The sequence below is a fragment of the Netta rufina genome, assembly GCF_964035555.1.
Source record: "Netta rufina genome assembly, chromosome: 12".
NCBI lineage: Eukaryota > Metazoa > Chordata > Aves > Anseriformes > Anatidae > Netta > Netta rufina.
Genome location: NC_140135.1, coordinates 5,919,434 through 5,938,843, shown reverse-complemented (window position 1 = coordinate 5,938,843; position 19,410 = coordinate 5,919,434). Strand labels below are relative to the sequence as shown.

General features: G+C 47.7%; 1 protein-coding gene across 3 annotated transcripts in view; it reads left to right on the top strand.

Annotated features, from left to right (window-relative positions):
* The window catches only part of LOC311213659 (uncharacterized protein), a 169,884-nt gene that overhangs the window by 131,610 nt on the left and 18,864 nt on the right, over window positions 1–19,410 (top strand). For all 3 annotated transcript variants that reach the window (XM_084293803.1, XM_084293802.1, XM_084293804.1), the window contains exons 9-10: window positions 3,041–3,170; window positions 10,113–10,244. In XM_084293803.1, coding sequence (XP_084149929.1) covers window positions 3,041–3,170; window positions 10,113–10,244 — 262 coding nt within the window. The remainder of the gene's footprint in view (window positions 1–3,040; window positions 3,171–10,112; window positions 10,245–19,410) is intronic.

The following is a 19,410-nucleotide window of genomic DNA, read 5'->3' as shown; positions in this document are numbered from 1 at the left end:
GATCAGACAGAGTCATACTCCGCGGAGACTCAGCGCTTTCCTGCCATTAAGCAACAACTCGTTGATTCAGACCGAGAGCTCTTTTTTACTGGATTGTGCCCGTGATAGGACACAGCTATGGGCGCTTCATATCTCTTTTTTCTTCATTTTCTGAGAAGGAAAAGCAGGATTGTTTGCCTTGCGTTAGTGAAGCGTAAGCCCCCTGGAGCTGTAACACAGCACACGTGGGGAGCCTGTGGCTGCACAGAGAGCCAGCAAAATGCTGTGCCTTGGTTAGTGTGGGCATGCCCCAGAGAACTTACTGACCTGTGGTGGAGTGGCGTTGTGACACAGGAACGCGGTGGGTTGCACCACACCATCCTGTGGTCTGGCTCCTCCAATTCCAGCGTTCAAGGAGCCTGGGAGCCACCTCCAGGCAGCCCAGCTCGCGGCCCAGACCACTTTGTGCCATGAGCAGGGAAAGTGATGCGCAGGGAGCGTGTCTCAGCACCAGATGCCTCCATGTCAGGGCTGTGCAGAAAACCCAGGCTGCCCCAGTACCTCTTGAAATACGAATATTTTCTGCTTCCTTTGGGGCTGGAGGTGAGATGAGCGAAGACTGAGAAGAACAGCAAGTAATCTTTGGGGAATGTCACGTTGTGGCAATACCAGACACAGGGAAAAGCCAGCTACCTGCAGGCTGGGGTACTGTCAGTGTCAGTGATGAACCATGGAAACCAAGAAGCCAACTGGGGAGCTTCAGCTGGGCTCCTTAATCAGGTGGTGAGCCGTCCTCATGCACTTGCAGTTTGACAGTGCTTGTAATTCGATTGCGAGTCTGAAACAGAAGCTAGAATAATTTTCTGTTGGACTAATTAGTGGACTAATACAATGAAATCAGGCCCATCGCTGGCTGGATTAGGAGTCTCTTAGGCACTCTGATTAGAATTTTGCTATGTAGAAAACACTGTTTAAATCAATTGCACCATTTACAGAGTAAGGCAAACCTCAGGAAGAGCCCTGAGTCCCAATGAAAGTAATTGCTAGCTTCATCTAAGAGTGGGACATGATATTCTTTTTCTTTGCTACCTCCTCTTCACTAATACGTGCTTGTAGAGCTGTGCATCTTCCCCGTACCAGTTCAGGACAACAGTGCTGAAATCAGAAACCTGACCACTCTCCCTCAAGTTAGCATGTGATATTAGGCAAAAGTCTAGGGTTGCATCCTGACTGAGCCCTGGAAAGAGGTCACTGCATCCCCAAAGTAAGCAGCAATTTCCTTACCTTAATTTCATAGTTAATGTTATCCTATTATTAATGCACTGCCCAAATCCTTTGCTTCTGTTATTTTTTTCTTCAAAGTTTTTGCCAGCTCTGCCGCAGACATGGGCTAGGAGCCCAAAAAAAGTTCGGGCATGACTCTTTCTTCAGTGCTGTGTGAATGAAAAATGTGCATGGGGTTTTCTCTTCAAACAGAACATTAGAATTAGTGAATTAGCATTACCAAGATAAAACCCAGCTTGATTGGCATTGGCCCACTCCGCATGGAGGCAGGCATGAGGGTGTTTTCAAAGCCTGGCTCCCTTCAATTGCTCATTGTTTTGAGGCTGCTTCATTTGAATTTTTCACAAAGCCACATCTGTTCACCTCCTAAAGATTTACACCAGTTTAATATGAAGTAAATATATAAAGGTCCTAAGTGCAGCTTGCTGGTGTCCTGAGCGCTCCTGCTGCAGGTCGGAGCTGGAATTAGGAGTGTGTGAACACGTTACGAGATGGAGACTCTGCTAACGGGAGGACTGACATTAGCCTCCCTTGCAAGAAATCCTTCTTTGTGGATCAGGCTGTGTGTGTCAGCCCATCCTCTATTCTCCCTCACTTTGTTGAAAGACCAGCCGTGATGCTTTGGAATTTTGTAGGATTTATTTTAAGCCCAGCTAGAAGTTTGACATAAGAATTGAATAAAAATTGAAAACGGATCTCAAGATTTCATCCAAGAAAGGATGGCAAAATAGCAAATAATATTCTGTTGTATATTGTATTGCGAATGTTTCTTAATATTTATCCTGTATGGATCAAACGGGGAAATGGACCTAAAGATCCACTCTAATTCACAGCACTCACCCCTATTTTAGCTGTCACCTGTGCAATCCTTCAGCAATAATCAATAAAGCCATTCTCCCTGCAGCTGCCCAAGATCACAGTTTTTCTCATTAGTCAGCAGTCAATATCAGCCCTTAAGTTACTAATAAATTACGGTGGCATTATGGCAGCTGGCCTTGTCTGTCTTTCCGATTAAAATGAACATTAAGGTTCCCTGGAATGGAAAAGAAGGCACAGGGTGGAAATCAATAGCATTGATTTCGCCATCACTTTTTGAAAAGACTGATCATCATCTTTGCTGGCCCTGGCGGGAAGCTATTTTCACTCTGTGTTATTACACTCACAGGCCTGTCCAGGGGAAAAAAAATAAAAAGAATTCTTTTGATTTGCTCACCTGAAGTCTGCAGTATGAGTGAATGCCACTGGATTATGCTCTGGGGCACTCTTGGAATCACCTTATAGCTTGGAAGAGGCTCTGGCTGATGTCTAATCAAAAAATATTTTCTAATATTCATTTTAAAAACATAAAAATCCAGGCCCAGAGACAGGCCATAAAAATGTTCAGACTTTCTTTTAGAATGTGCTTTAGCAAGCACCTTAAGACTTTAAAGAGTGATAGCCACAGCAGTTGTAGGTTGGGGTGATAGAGGGCAGACCCTTCCCAGTGGGGCTCCCTCAATGCAAACCATCTGAGAAGCTGTGGCCTTCTCTGACTCATACACACACTATTTGGGTTGTAAGCCAGCTGCTTTTTTTTTTTTTTTTTTTTTTTCAATGATCCAGAAAGACATTGGAGTTGGAAAAAAAAACACATAATGATGAGTGGCAAATCCTCCCTTCATTTCTTTCTAAAAGGATGGTGAGATTTTGCTGCTGGTGATGATAGACTGATGAAAGTTTCCACTGCACATCAGGCTCTATTTTCTCTATTTCACGGACTCTGTTTTGTGTTTGACAGTGACTACAGGTATGTGGCTGCTGCTCTTGCCGTCATGAGGAACATGACTCTACAGATCAACGAGCGGAAGCGGAGACTGGAGAACATTGACAAGATAGCTCAATGGCAGGCCTCCGTTCTGGACTGGGAGGTACAGTACCTGTTCGGCCCTGATTAGGTGCTATAAACCTGGGAAAAGTAAATTCCATGCAGTTGTTGGAATTACCCTAGACTGCAGAGCTCATTTCACACAACCTGGTCTGGGTATTTGTTGGAGAAGACCTTGGAACTGGGACAGAGGAATCATACTTACAGACTTTGGAGATGATACTTTTTGGGGATGTAAAGCATTAATGGTACTCTGAAGAACATTGAGGGTCCAGTTCCAGTTTCATCAGTACAAGTCTGAATTAACTTCTGTGATTGCAGTGCCATTGTCCTGGGAGTACAAGAGATTTAGATGACACTCTGTGCATTCTGTCTCTGTGCTCTGTGACTGGGGAAGAAGTAGGAAGAGAGGTAGCAAAAAGCCCTGGAAATCAGGACAGGTTAAAAAAAAAAATGGAGAAAGCTTCTGTTTTTATGGTTAGAAGCCAAAATGTTACGCTGAATTGAAGAGATGCTACTTGCACATTTAAACTGAGTTTCCACTTAAAGATGTGTCTGAAGCAACTCTGTATGTAGCTGCAGTATAGGTAATGAGCTGAGAATACAGAATCACAGTCATAGGGGTTGGAAGGGGCCAGTACCGGCAAGGCAAAGGCAGCCGAGGGATTCCCCACCAGCAGGCCTTCGCTCTCCTACATTTTTGCCATGTGCTTTAAAAGACAAATCCAAGCTAAACACTTGTTCTCCTTTTTTTTTTTTTTTTTTTAATCCCTGAATGTTTTTGAATCATTGTATAAATGTAATCTGTGAGTAGGGTTTTTGAGGCAGACCCAGGACAAATGTTTTTGTAAATCCCTCTTTGTGTTAAATCATCGAGCCATGTGTTTAGTAAGTAGGTACTTGTAGTGGTGGCATGGCTTCCATTCTTCCTTATGGTCACAAAGATTTGGAATAACTCCATAAACAAGTCAATGGGATAACACTGTATGAGTTAGTATATGGGAAAGATGCATGGTTTGTTTAATTTTTTTTTATTATTTTTTTTTGGGGGGGTACGAGGGGAAGATCTAGGAAGGCTGGGAGCAGAGGGAGAGAAATGCAGGTACATCACCTAATTGCATATCCTCCTTGACTGAATTAGTATCATTGCTATAACAAGGGTTAGATTCAAGCCTGGGTCTCCTGATAAAACATATAAATGCAGCAATCATAGCTTGAATTTTGACTGGCAGTGAGAGGAGAGAATGCAGATGATTTGCTTGATTGTTTTATTGTTGTTTACTGGGAAGAAACCATTCTCTAATACTGACACACAGACTCATTTTCAGAATTAGAAAACTGCTTTCAAGGAGGCACAGGACCATCGGATACATCTTCAGCCTTCAGTATATTCTATGTGATGAGCTAATGTGTGTCATTTGTAAGAAATGCCAGGGCTCTCATTGTAAATAAATCTAGATTAAGGACGGATCAATTCCTAGTCAGTGAATATTCATGTGCAAGTGGAAAGCCAAGGTGACCTCCACACAGGATCAGTGGAATAGCAGTTTATTTTTCTATTCCATTAGCTCAGTTGATAATTCATTTTTATTTAGCTGTATCCTTGATAATTCATTCCTGCATAGCTGTACCTACTCTTTATCTCCATCCTATCCTCAGGAACTTGCCAGTTCATTCTTCCAGGGGCTTATCAATTACTTCTCCAAATTTCCAAGCACAATATCACAGCACCATCCTTCAGCTTCTCATAATATAACAGAACCTGCTGTTGCTGCTGCTCAGAGATCCAATAGGAATATAGTTGCTGTCCCCATTCAAAGGAAAGCACCATTCTTGCCATTTTTATACTATGTTTTGGATCAAGAATAGTCGTGGAGTTGTGGTGAGAACACTAGAGGACGAGAGCTTGATGCAGCAGAGGACTTTGCTGGATTCTTGCCCCTAAAGTAACTTCTGAATCATCAGATCCAGCCTCCACTTCACAGATGTCCGTGTAATGGCCAGGAGGATGCACAAAAACAAACCCAAACCACTCAGAAGTCAGCTGTAGTATAATGCAGGAAGGGAGCAGGATGCCAGATCTGTCAGATCTGATGCTTCGCTCTGTCCTCAATCTGCAGATGCTCTCTGCAGGCATTGCAAGCCCAGGCTGCTAACTTCCAACCCCCCCACTCAGCTGATCTCTGTCTGCAGGACACATCTCCCAGGCTCCATTTCCTGCCCAACCTGCAGGGGTTCAAGCCCACCTCTGCTACAACTAGGCTGTTACGGAGCAGAAGAGGGATTTCCTGGTAGATATTCTCTTCCAGTCTGTGGAGAGTTATCTGGGTTGGAGAGTAGAAGACTGTGACTCCTGATTTCTCTTTGGTGGAGGACAGCTGAGAGGTGGTGACCCGAAGTCAACTTCATGCTTCTGCAAGTGCTTATCCAGCTGATTTTAAATGCTCACTGAAATGGAGGCAGGAACCCACAGCATTACCCTCCCATCTTTCTGTGGCCCTATTCCTGCTCTAATTAGCCTTTGTACCCAAAAGCACTCCTTTCCGTCCCTGTGTGTGTGTCACAGTGGCTTCCTGATCTCTCCAGCTGGCACAGCAGTGCAAGCAAGCAATAGCAGCATGGATCTGGAGTACAGCACAGTCTTGCTTGAGACAATCAAAAAAAAAATCACAAAACAAAACAAAAAAACCAGCAAACCCAACTACAAGAAAGCAGGAATGAGGAGAAAAACAGTTCAGGCATTTTTCTTCCCCCCACCAGAAATTCATGCAGGGCACAAGATAGAGATAATCCCTAATTACTACTGTATTTTGCACTTGGTGAATTGTTTCAGCAGCAACCAAGGGTAAATGTTTAAGGACGTTGAAATACTTCATTTAGAAAATGTTTTTCCTTAACATCTCTATACTAGCAATGCTGACTTTCTGATTTGAAATTGCATTTTAATTTCTGAATTTACCTGTGTTTTGTGATAGGATGTTGGAAATAGATTTTTAAAAAGAAAAAAAAAAATCAAAACAAATATTTTGTGAGTGCATATTTGAAATGAACTTGTATACAAAGTGTGCATACACGTATTCTTGCAAGGAGAGGGCATTATTGGGAATGCACACATATTGCTGATCCTAAAACAAATTTAAAAAGCAGGGGGCATGTCCTAGCTAATCTGAGCAGAAGGGATTTTATTGAATCCTGTGGAGTTGTGCCTGTGTGTTTCAGGAATCATTTTAATCCCTCAAGATTTTCTGCATGGCCCCGTGAAGGTGAATTTCAGGGTCAGCATTTGACAAATGTGAACATCCTTCAGCTACCAAGGCCAGACCTTTTTTTCAGGCAGTCACGTAAGCAGGGGCTGCTGGTTTAAATCGCAAATGGGACCGACAGAGAGCGGTCTGACTTTAGTGGCAGCTGATAACTGTGCTGTGGCAGCCAGGGCACGAAGTTGGAGGAATTACTGGCAGCTCTGGTAGCTTTGTGCAAGTAATGACTGGGCGAAATCTTCAGGGATGATTCAGATCTCACTGACTGCTGTAAATTAGAAATAATCCCAATCACTTTGAAATGTGTTCCTGTATAATTTGTAGGAACATGGTCTTGACCCAAAACCCTGGATTGGACTGTTACCATGTGTGACTCACTTTTTTTATTTTGTAACTTGAATTTCCAATGTATAAACAGACCTAGAGAGGTGCTGCCCCTGCCTACACTAAATTCTCTAGTGCCTTTTGTCCTTTCGGTTGTTAATGGCGCAGAATATAGGGCTTCCACCACCTCCCGCTGAGACCTTTCAGTGTCTGAGAGCTCTTGTTGTTATGAAGTGTTTCCTGATGTTCAACCTCTATTTCCCTTTGCTCAGCGTCATCCTCTTACTTGCAGTTAAATATCCTTAGATCAAAACAGTGACATTTAAAGGCAGGTAGGTAAAACTGGCACACGCAGTTAGCTGGAGTGGGCTCAGCCCAGCGTGCAAAGTCTCCTCTGGATCAGACCTGAAACGGGCCAGACAGAGCCTGTTGTGGGCAGCCTTTACATGCTCAGTCCCTCCTTGGCCCCTCTGAGAGAGTTGCAGATCCCAAAGGTCACTGCATAACGTGTACATAGCACTATAAAGAGATTATTCCCCCAAAGCCCACTGTTGGGGCAGGTCTTTCTCAGAGGAGGGAGGCGATGTGGCAGGGCTCCCCATCCCATGGACATCCCCTGGGAGGGGATCACTGGCAGTCCCTGAGCCAGCAGCGGGGTGTTTGGCACCGGAGAGAGCCTTGCTCATCAGCCTGCATTAGTCTCAACCTGCTATTTAAGCAGATTACTTCGGTTTATGTAGATTTCTAGATATTTCTACCCGAGATTCCTGTGGGTTGCCACTTTGGCAGGTTTCAAGAGCATTATATTTACATGAAGGGAAAAATACATATAATTGAGAAATATAATGAACACTGTCCTTTTAAATTTCTTCCCATTCTTGTTATTTACTGGTCCTTTAAATCAAGACTCGGTGCCCTTAATTATGTAATATATTATAGTTGGCTTCAGCGTAATATTACGTTATTGAATCCAAGAATGACACGAAACATGCTGTTTTCAAAGTGAGGACAGCCTGATGAGAAACCCTCCTGGGAAAAAAAATCACAACAGGGACTGAAACAGATCCATCTTTTCTTTTCTTCCTTTTTTTCCTTTCCCCAGCAACAGAAGGTATCAAAAAATGAGCCTGATGAAAAGGACAACATTTCTCTTGCTTTCCTTTTTCTGATCTTTCCGTAGCCCAGAGTGCTAATCAGCCTGTCAATCTCTAATTAAAGAACAGCAGTGTCAGGCAGAAGAGAGCCCTGCTTGCTGAATGCTAACTAGGAAAGGGGATTTTGTGCCCAGCAGTAGCAGCCGGGGGCTGTGCTCGAGGTGGGCTCGGGCACAGGGGTGGTCTGAGCCGGGACAGCCCCAGCTCAGGTGTTGCTCTCGGGATGAAGCAGCGGGACAGCCCGAAAAGGAACACAATTTTCACAACATTTTCACAACATGCAAAATGCAATACCAACCCTATCGTTTCAGATCTGACTTTTTTTGTTTTAAATGGCTTGCAGGGACGACACGGTTTGGATTCAGCTAATCAAGTAGAAGTGTTTACAGAGCCCTCTGTGTATCCTCAGGCTTGAGATGCTACCACAGGAGTAAAAGACAAAGCTGGGTTTCTATTTTTAGCAGACAGCCCTTTCTAGGCTTGCCCCTTCTCATAAAAGCTCCTCTCTGTAGGCTTGTATTAATCTTCTTCGTGTAAGCTCACGTTTAGTCAGAAAAGCCCCCAATTTCTGCAGTCTGTGTGCTTCCTTCAGAGGCTTCTTGTTCACAGCCTTGCCTAGGCCCGAGCTTCCTCAGCAGCTCTCGGTCCCTGGTTTTTGGCCAGGAGATACCCACTGAGATTGGGCCCTGCCACCTCTCTGAGACCCCGTAAGGCCCATCCCTTCTGGGAATGACCCCCTGTGTGCCTGGGAAGTTATCCCTAATTAGGCCTTGGGATACTACAGCCACAGAAAGGAGATAGAGAGGCAGATAAGCACCTCGCTGAGGCGATTTGGAAGTCTGCTGCAGCGCGATGATGCAGCGACTTAATGAAGTTGCTGTTGTCACAGGGCCCAGGGACTCAGACAGTTGCTTCCAATCAATGCTGAGAGGTTAATTACACATTTACCTGAACAGCAGTCTGAAATCCTCACCGAGAAATGAGGAGTGGGGTGACTCGTAGTTGCTTTGGCACCTGCCAGTGTAAGTGGAACCAGAATAGCGTGTCTATCTAGATGCCCCCCATAGCTGGCTGAACCCTTACAAGCTGTTGGATGAGATTTTGGGATGCTCCCATCCTAGGATTGGCTCTAGTTTGGCATCAAAGCCAGCACTGCACTAGTTTCAGAGCCAAAAAAGAAAAAAGAAAGCATTTCTTTCATTCTCAAATCCTGGTCCTTACCTTGTAGCTGAAGTCGTCCTATTTCCTTCTGTGGTGTTGCAGAGTGAGAGATGCCCACAGGGCAGGTGGTGGTGAATTCACCCATTTTTAATAAATAGATTTTAATTAACTTTTTAAAAAGTCCAGCTCATCCCAATTAGTGGAGGGTGACTGCATTTGTTCTCTCAGAGAGTGGGAGAGAGAGCGCTGTGTTTTCAAGACCATCTGCTCATGAATCCTTAAAAAAAAATTTGGAGAGGAAAACAAGCGTTAGCCGGAGGCAGAGAAAGGGTGAGGGCATTCTGGCAGCCGGCCGGGGAGGCCTTGCCAGCCGTGGGGCTGGATAGATTTTGGGAGATGGGGAGCTCTGACAAGCCACAGGAGAAGGGACTGTCATTGCTTGATAGGGTGGGAGGAGAGGCAGCAGTCTGTAAGGCTGAATTTTGGCAGCCCCACCGGTGAGGGAATGGATATCCCACTGCAGATGACTTTGGTAGCTGGCCTGATACCTCCAGGGGGCACTTGCACGGGGATCCTTTTCTACAGGGAGAGGGGGTGACGGGGAATTTGCTGCCCTAAGCACAAAGTGGGCAGGAGGCAGGGGTTGGAGGGAGCTGAGAGTGAGGGGGCTGCAGCAGCCTGGTGAGAGCGGGGTGCTCTGCCGGGGTAGAGCCAGGGGCTGTGGGGACAGACGGGAGTCCTCGTGCCCCAGGGAGCCCCGCAGGGCTGTGGGATGGGCACCTGCAGCAAGAGCTGGGGGTGGCAGAGCAAGGGGACTGGGGACGGTGTCCTGCGGCAGTGGTTGTGCTGTCCCATTGCTTGTTGCAGGGTGAACCATAATGGTCGTGCTTTGAATGTCCCACTCAAGTGATTTCCTTTTGTTGATCCCACATCCCCAGTTTGTGGTCTGAAGTCAGACAGGGCAGCTTTGAGAGTTACAAAAGGGCCAAAATCTTGTTTAATTATTGCCCCTTCCTGTTCTGCAAAGAGAAACATGCCGTGGCTGGGAGCAGTGGCTCACATGGCCTCATTCTCTGTGCCCTCCAGGGAGATGATATCTTGGACCGCAGCTCAGAGCTGATCTACACGGGAGAGATGTCCTGGATTTACCAGCCTTATGGACGGAACCAGCAGCGTGTTTTCTTTCTCTTTGATCACCAGATGGTTCTCTGCAAGAAGGTAAGGACATCCAGGGAGAAAGCAGCACTGCTAAGGACATGCTGGGGACAGGCTTTCCATTCCAAAGTGGTTTTTAGGGCAAGGTGGCTGTTTGCTACATGTGCAGAGGAGGACATGGAGAGCACCACATGCTAGAAATACTGAATTACAGGATGGTGAGTATAACATGATAGAGGGTTTTTTATGCTAGTAGCAAATCCAGCTTCCACTTGTTCATTTCATGCCTTTTTCTCATGTGCCCCTCGTTTTGGCTCGTTGCCTCACTTCTACTTCTGGGTTTTGGCTGCAACATATGATCTGAGATTAGATAACCCTAGAATTTCTGTATGAACTATGAAGCCTGGCGCTTGGGCAGACAGCTCAATTACTGCACCAAAGTGATGACTGTTGCCTCTTGAAGAAATACCAGCCAGCAGTCTGGTCTGAACAGGGTGTATGTGCTGTCATTCAGGAAAACGGATTTTAAACCTCATCTTCATGTAGCTGCTGTGTTTTAGGGGACATCTCTGCCATGAAACCCACCACGAAGGCAGAGAAAGGTAGTGAAGAACCAATGCATTGCAGCATTCATAGCAGCAGATGGGCTGTGTTTTGGAGCAACTGTGTTAGGCAGCAGCGGCAGAGCTGTATTGCCATAGTCCCGGTAAGGTGATCCCAGCTCATTACCCTCACAGCTGTTCAAAGCAAAGCGACAGAGCTCAGAAGTCTGCGGCCGAGCATGCCGGGGCTGCGCTCCTGTCACGTTGGGTAGGCCGAGGAGAGGCTGAGCGAGGCCTGCGCCGTGTGGCGGCCCTCCGAGGAGCGCCCAGCGCCTCAGGGAGCCGCGGGGGTGTGGGCGTGGGTGGCTCCTGACTCACCGCGGCATCACTGCCCGCTGCCGCGCCGCGGCCTGTGCAGCTCAGTGGGTGGCACTTGCTTCTCCTGAGTCACGGCTGACTGAAATTTTGCCTTCTGGAACGCGTGTGCTTCCCCCCCCCCCATCCCTCCCCATTGTGCTTTTCACATCTTTCCCATTTCTCTTAAAAAACAAAACAAAAAAACAAGCAACAATAACAACGTCAGATGTTCGGAGAACAGTCAAAATGAGTGGAAATGTACAGCTGGGTTTAATATTTTTTTTTAATCTTGACCTCCTAAACTTTGATTGTGATCCTGAATTTCTGATTCGTAAGGCAGCATCCAGTTTGGCTTGTGCTGGGTCTGATCCAGAGGGGTATCGAGCATCGCCCCCAGCCCCAATTCACTGCTGGGATTCGAGAGGTTGGATCAGTATGCTAACAGTGCTGCTGTGTCCTCTTCCCTTATGCATTCAGAAGGCATTTTGTGTTGTGCAAGAGGCAATGTCCCACAAGAGAGGCCTTTGTAGGAAAGCACCCTGCACATTTCTGCCACCTCAGAGACAGCGTGGTGGTTCTGGGTCTTCCTGGCAGGGACCAGCCCCGTGTCAGGGTTGGGTGGGCCCTGCTGCCATTACTGAGGTCTGGGGGCTTCAGGGTGATGGGGAAGAGGGGGGTCACTCATCCAGTGAGCCCGACACCATGGGCACAGGGACCACGCCAAGTTGTATTGTCTCCTTCTGCATCTGCCTTTCCAGCACCGAACTGCAGTGTTTATATTTCAGAGTGATGGGGTAGGAGGGGAGAGGGGGCTACAGCTGGACTTCCCGATCTTGATAGTGTTCTTAAAGTTGTTAAGAAAGATTTTCCAAGGGCAGAATTCAGAGGAGTGTCAGCTCATGTTTTGGGGTCACATATCCTATATAAAATAAATCAGACTGATTTGGAGCCTGTGTTGGTTTGACCCTGCGTCAGGCTCTGCTGTTGCAGACCACAGCAGGCACCCAAACCTCCCCATCTGTGCCAGCACCAGATCCTGCAGCTTTCTTAAGGAGGCAGCATTTATATCAAGGTGCAGGAAGACAGGGGTCAGCCTCTTTTACCCTGGGCTTCAAAATTATCCTCTGAGGAGATGAAACAGGACCCGCAGACTACCAAGAGATGGGAGATGGCAGGTCTGCGGGGGTGCTGGTGCTTCATCTGGCCGGGGTGGGCAGAGCACCACGTCGCGGGGTCAGCTGCAGCACAGCCTGGTGCCAGTCATGGGAATCGAAGTGCTGGAGAGTGGCACGTGGCTTGCGAGATGCTTTCATGTCCCACTTGCACAAACCCTCAGGGAAAAGAAGTTGCTGGAGTCCAGAAGGGCAAGGCAAAGCGCCTAAGTTTCAGATTTCCAGAAGGTCTCAGAGTCCAGACTGGTGCAGGGCTGCCAGCTCCTCTGCCTTGTATGCAGGGAGAATTAAATCTTACAGAGGCTTCCAAAGCAGCTGACTGAACAGGACTCCTGGTCTTCCAGAGACAGGCAGTGAGAAAATTCAATCTGACCTGTATTTTTTGTGAGGTTTGTGTAGTTACTGAGTCTGATCAAAACTTTCAGCTTTGGTGCTATTTATCCTGGCACATCTCGGTGAATCTTCCTCTTCAGTAAGTCTTCTGCATGTGTGGCTTTTCTTCAGGTACAATAAATTAGTAGGTGTGACACGTCTTTAATTGTGACACGGTCTATTTGAGAAAACATTTGTTTTTTAATTATAATGGTTGAATTTTACCTGTTTATTGGCAAAAGAGATTTTTGATATAAATAAGGAACTAAAACCAATTTCTTATGCAAATATATCACAGTTGCTTTAGCTTGATGAAAGCGTGCTAGATACCCTGAGAGGCTTGAGGAAGACTAGAGTGTATTTCAGACAAGATCTTACACTCCTCCTGATCTTCTTAGCAGTAGCCTGCACATCTTCCTCACCTTTAATACCTGTTGTCTCACTGGTAAAACGTTGCAGCTGCCACAGCTCAGTGCTCTCAAATCCCCTAGTTAATGCATATGGATTCGTTGGCTTGGCAGATGCTGCCTCATGAGTTTCTGATGGAACAGATACAGCCTGGCTCCATAAGCTTTGTGACAGTTTTGGATGTTGGTATTCTCTATTGTTTGCTTTGAACTCAATTGTCTACAAAGCTTGTCACGCGCTGGGCTCACAGCACTCACCAGCTCATGCCGTGGGTGATGAGACCATTTCGATGTGGCAAATACTGGCTGGAATCAGCTTCACCCCTCTGGGCTGAGGCGAGGCGTTAGTGGCATTCTCTGATAGCAGCAGGTGCATGTCAGGTCCAGGAGGTTGGTACATGAATTCCTGCAGTATCCAGAAAAGAACTGGCGAAAGCCAGTTCTTTTTCTGCAAAAATTTCATCAGCTTTGTGCTTCCAGCCAACCAACGTGCTGGAGATACCAGAGCACGCTGCTCCTTGCGTGTCCACAACCCTTGCGTGTGCCTGTAGTGCAAGCTGCTGATTCTCTGGGCCTGCTGTAGTGCTGCTGAACCCAGACAGAGTACCAAAACTACATCTTTAGCCCAGGTAACAACTTTCTTTCATTTGTAGCCATTAGTTAATAATTATTCTTTATTTTGCTGCTTGCAAAGCAACACGTCCCCTCCCTATGTAAGTCTGAGTTTCCTTCCTAGCAGCCCTGCTGTCAACTGGGGAGCGCTGAGGACTGCTTCGTTCCAGCCGCTGTGTCCCATGTTGGCCTAAAGACAAGGCAGAGCCCACAGTCTCAAAACCCATCTTTCTTTTCACCATTCCTGTGTTGGATCGTGTTTCTTCCACCAGCCATACATGCAGGTGGCCTAGGAGGGTGTCAGCAGGCTATCATGTGCTACCAGGGATTACCATTCTTCTTTTTCCTCCTGATCCATCCAGTGTTGCCTAAGGAATTTAAGGAATGTAAGGGCCATTGGCCACAGCAGTATTTCCAGTACCCACCTACCTGCTTTGAGCAGCAGTCACTGTATTCCCAGATAAACTCTCTGCTCTGAATATGACCTACTTTCTGGAAGCTTTGCAATCCCTTTCCCTCTGTTGATGTCTGGAAATCTTTCAAGGTTGTAGGGTTGTTTTTTTTTGGATGTCTGGCCAAGGCGTTTCCATGAGGGAGCCGACTCTCAGGGTGATTCTTCCCAAGGTCTTCGCACAGTTGCTCCCCTGCTTGATACTCCTGCAGAGGATGATCAGGAATGCTGGGCAGGAGCTGCATTTGCTGCATTTATCAGTCGTTCCCAAACATTTCAAGCAAGGCTTCAGCATCTGCCTCACCTTTTGAAATCATGGGGCGTCCGCAGCTCTCTGCAGGTTGCTCCCTGCCACCATGAGCTCCTCTGCCCCAGAGTGAGAAGTCCCGAACTCATTCCCATGACCATCGCGGATAACTGAAGGGCCTTCAGACACAAACCTCGTTTGTGGAAAGGAGTAATTACAAACGGCTGCATACAAATGTGCCTGGCAGATGTTATGTCCGCCAGTATGGGTGTATTTAAGTCTTACTTCCAAGCAGGAAACTTTCACTAAGATTTACAAGGCCTGCATGAGTAAGAGCAGCAGCAGCAGGTGGAGGAGCTGCTGTTGTGGCAGCCAGCTCTCAGTTTTGGCAACCATCTTGCAAAGCAACTCGTGTGGGAAAGTCTTCACAAAGAAAATTGATTTCTGAGCTTTACAGATAAATGTATTTGGCTCGGATTTTCCCATCAGAGACAGCACCGGTCACTTCCTAATATCACCATTAAATTAATTTCTGGTCCTAGGAAGTGAGAACTCTAGTCAGATGCAATTACTGTGTCAAGCATTCAGCAGCCTGCCTGCCGAACTGCCGGGGGGTGCAGGCAGGCACTGCAGAGCGTTCCCAGAAGCTGTGGCAAACGTGGTGCACCGAGGCAGCTTGGCCAACAGTTCATGATTAAGAGCCACTGGGAGAATGATTTGGACTTTCTTTGCAAAGCTGGGTAACTTGTGGTTATTGGACTAACGTCAAGCTCTCCTAATGCATTTTGTGTCTGTGTTTCCTGAACCAGAGGTTGGGAGGACAAAGTGGTGCTGCCTTCAGAAGAGGGTGTAGGTCAGTTACCCTAACCCGAAAACGCCTTTTGGAAAGGAAGAAGGGAATAAACTGTGTAGGAAGCAAGCACTGGCCTCAGTTTGACTTACCATATGTCTGTAATCAGGAAAGAAGAATACATATTCCAGCGTGCTAACTGTAATTACCAAGAAATGAAGTCAATCCTTGATGATGTTAGCATTAAAAGATGTTGCCTTAAAGGCACAGGGTCTACTTTTCGTCTCAACCTGAAGCTGAGAGGGTTTGACACGGAGATGCTTTGAATTTGCAAATCATAGTACTTAACATCCCGGACTGTGACACGCCGTATTAATTATGATCATAGCGTGTTACGTTGGGGGATGCTGGAGGTGCTCACCATATAATAGATGAACATCTTTTTTTCTGTTCTGGGTAATAGGTTGGGTTTCCCCGGTGGGCTCAAGAGTATTGTGGCATTAGGCTGGAACTGACAGCGTGCAGCAGGAAGGGTTAACAGCATCTCTGCACCCAATGATGCTTTTCTTCCACCCGTGGTAGAACAAGGCCTTGGTGGGGCTCCTTGTTTCGTGTTTGCTGCAGCACTGAAAGAGCAGTTGCTGAACGAAGCACAGTTGGGTTTCATTTGCACTTTTTATGTGTCTCTTGTAAGCAAGATGCGATGTAAACTCCAGCTTGTGTTTTATTGCTATTTGCTGTCTTCCCTTGAGCTCTCGGAGCGAAGCAGGTTGGATGAGAAGCAAAATGAGACCAGTTTAATAGCAATAGCCGGACAGCCAGCCAGAAATAGCTGTGCTACAGGAGATAGAGTAAATAAGATCATCCTGTCAAACTCCATCGCAGTTCAAGTTTCCAAACAGGAAGATAAAAGAGACATTTCTGAGCCCTTTTCGTGTGAGAAGGTCTAGTTCCCAGATCGCTTCTGCTAAGGAACACTGAGGTAATCTCTGCACCAAAACGCCGGCCCTGCTTTTATGGCAGGCAAATGGGTCTCACAGGGCTGGCTGCAAATCTTGTTTGCAAACATGACGCGGCACCGGGACAACTCTCAGTACTTCAAGTGCTTTTTTCACCCACAAGGAACACTGTTTGACTTTGGCAGCACCTCACACCCTTGCTTTTTTTCCTCCCCGTAATCTAAACCTCCATAAAACACCCCGTTTTGGGTCGGGGCAGGCCGTGTTTCGCTGTTTTCAAGCAGCAGCTCGCTGAGGCTCGGCGGTGTGGTGTGCTTGCAGGTGAAGCACTTTGCAAGCTGAGTTAATGAGATAGCATGAGATGAGCATGGAGACGACCAAAAAACCATGCAGGGCTGAGGATGGTCTGGTCACAGTCCCAAAGAAGAGGATCAAGCTTTTAAGGAATGGTGTTTCCAGAGCCCCTTGGAAGCAGCAGGGTCAGCAGGACTCAGGAAAGCTCCAGCTTGGAGGTAGGGGAAGGCTGGAGGTTGTTAGTTGCTAATTTAGTGGTAGAATCCAGAAAGGGCTGAATTCAGCAAGTCATTCACAGTCAGTGTTTTGTGTTCTGGATGGGGAACAGATTTAGCCTACTCATCTAACTACAGCGATATGCAAGATGCTGCACAGCATTCTCTGCGCCTCATTTATCGCTCTTGCAGTTGCAGTGGGTGTAAATCTGGCCCACAAGCGAAACCTCAAAAGCTGAAAATGTAACCCTGCTCCCACTGCGTCCTGTCGGTGGCACGACTTCAAGCCCCTGGGAGCACACCCGAGGGAACGGGAAGGCGGTGCCGTGCCTGCAGGAGGGTTTCCCATCCCTTCCTGCTGTTAGTTCTTTGGAAACGCACTCGCCCTCGCCTCGTGGCTTCGCATCTGACTGGGCTTTAGGTGGAACGAGGCATCGAAATGCCACTGCTGCCCCACTAAATGCATTGAGCAAAAATAGCATTTCCACGTAAATGCTTTCGGCTCCAGGCCTCCCCCACTCAGATCCCACACCGCAGCTTCATGGAGCTGGCGAGGGTGGATCGAGCATCTCTCCCCAGACTCTTCCCAGGGAGACAGACACGGCTGAAGAATTTGGCAGCAACCTGCTGACCTCCCCAGCACAGCTGGCCTTGTGCAGGGGAGAGTTACACAAGCGGGCAGCGCAGATGTTTTGGTTCCCACATTCACCTGGGGCATCGTGCAGCTGGAGATTGGGGCCGTGCCGGGGAGGTGGTGCTGGCAGCCCCCCGTTTCTATGAGCTTTCCCTCATCGTGCTTTCAGGTCGCGCTGAGCAGCCCCCATTTCCTTGCCCTTAAAGGCTGGCTAAGCCCAAACCACGGTGTCTGACAGGGTGGTTCAGGGTCACTGGCATCCAGCCAGGGCTTAGATTTATTTTCTGATACCAAGATTATTTAGGGAAAAAAAATAAACAACAGAGTTCATTGAGTTTTAGGGTCTCGTTTGGACAGAGAAGAGGCCCAGCTGTGCCGTGCACTCTGCAGAGGTCGGTGAGAATGGTGCAGGACTGCCCTGTCTTAAAAACCATTCCTCAATCAGATAAGTCTAAATGAACAAATGCTGGGGAAAACTGTGTCCTCAGCGTTCAAGAAAACCAGGCTGTGCTGCTTTCTTCAAAGGGTTGCTTTAAGGTAAATTAGATTTTAAAAATGTAGGCGCTGAATCTTTTTTTAAAAAGCCAAAGAACGTTGAAAGCCCTCATGACTAAAGATACCCAAAGACACGGCGAGGTGGCAGCGTGCCATGCTCTCATTGCTCACGGCAGGCCGGGCAGAGTGAGGATGGAGAGCAGGCAGGCAGGAAAATCAGGACAAATTTCGGGAGTAAATTGAAAAACCCTGCTCGCTCCCTCTGCTTCTTCCATTCTGCTCAGCAATCGCTGCCCAGGTCAGTGAGAAATCCCCTGAGCGGGGGCTCAGACCCACAGCGTGGTTCAAAACAGCTCAGCCTTTCCCAGACTGTGGGCTGGTGTTTGGGTGTCATTTTTATAGACCCTGATTTAGTCTTTTCCCAATCTCAGCATCAACTCCTCACTATTTATCGACTCAAATTGATAAATCAAATTTAGCTGCTCACCAAGTTGTAGAGTTTCCAGCTCGGCAGGGTCCCTATTTTCAGCCTCATCCCCGAATCCCCGTTCTCCTGAAGAGCCCACAGCCTGCAGGCACTGCTGCTTCTGAGCGTGCTGCTGCCTTGCTGCCTCATCTGCGCTGTGTTTCAGTTACAGGGTGTATAAGGCAAGCCCCGGCTTTGCTTTAGCTGTGCATGCACAGCGTGATGCTCGTGGCCTTCTAGCCCCGAGGGCTTCAGCAGCAGCTCCTCGCTCCGGGCCGTGTTCTGGGGTAAGGAGTAGTGAGGGAAGAAGCCTGGTGCAGTCACCCGGAGTAATGTCTCGGAGAGCATCCTCTGTGACGGCCTTCCATGAGGCTGGGGTGGGGATGGGGTGGCGGTCCCCAGCAGGAGAGCCACCCTGTGGCCTCCCAGCAGCTCTCAGGCTGTGCTCTGCCTGGTCCAGGGAACCCCAGAGCATGGTGTCTGCTGCCCCCAGACTCTATCTGCCACCCGCAGAGCCCCCTCACTGCCTGCCCGTGCTCTGCCAGCTCTGGATCAGGCAGCGTGTACCACCGAGCTATTCTTACAGGGCCCCGAGCTGTTAAAGAGCTGCCACCACAGGCTTTCGGTGTGCCTGCACCCGGGGGCTCGGTGCATCCCTCCTCCCAAAGCCCTTCTGCAGCTGCTTCACCATGGGGACGTGCAGGATTTTGGTAGCCGGGAGGACCAACAACCTGCAAGTGTGATGAGAAACTTGTAAGAGATTATTCTGTGGCTGCTGTTTTTTCATATCGTCAGTTTATAAAAGGGATCTAATGACTCATGGCTGCAAATGGCTCTTCCCCTGCTTGCGTTTTACAGACGCCTTGTTTTATGCATGAGAAGTAGAGTGTGACCTAGCATAGAGTAAACCATGGCTCTTGGAACAAAAAAAAAAAAAGTGCCATCCTCAAGTCATAACAGTAGCTTAAGACCTCGCAGCCCCTCCCTGCGTGCCACCCACAAAGCAGTGTACAGGAGGAGTTTGTGAAGTGCATGGAAATGGCAGCACCCAAAGGGAACAGGAGCGAACCGCCTGGGACGTGCCCAGGGCCAGCTCCTGCGAGGAGGCTGCCTGGGGAGAGGGCAGGGATCCATTACATTCCCCGACACCAACCAGCAACCTGCGTGGTCCTGCACTGCAAGAAGCGTTTGAATTGCTGACAGCCTGCCCACGGCA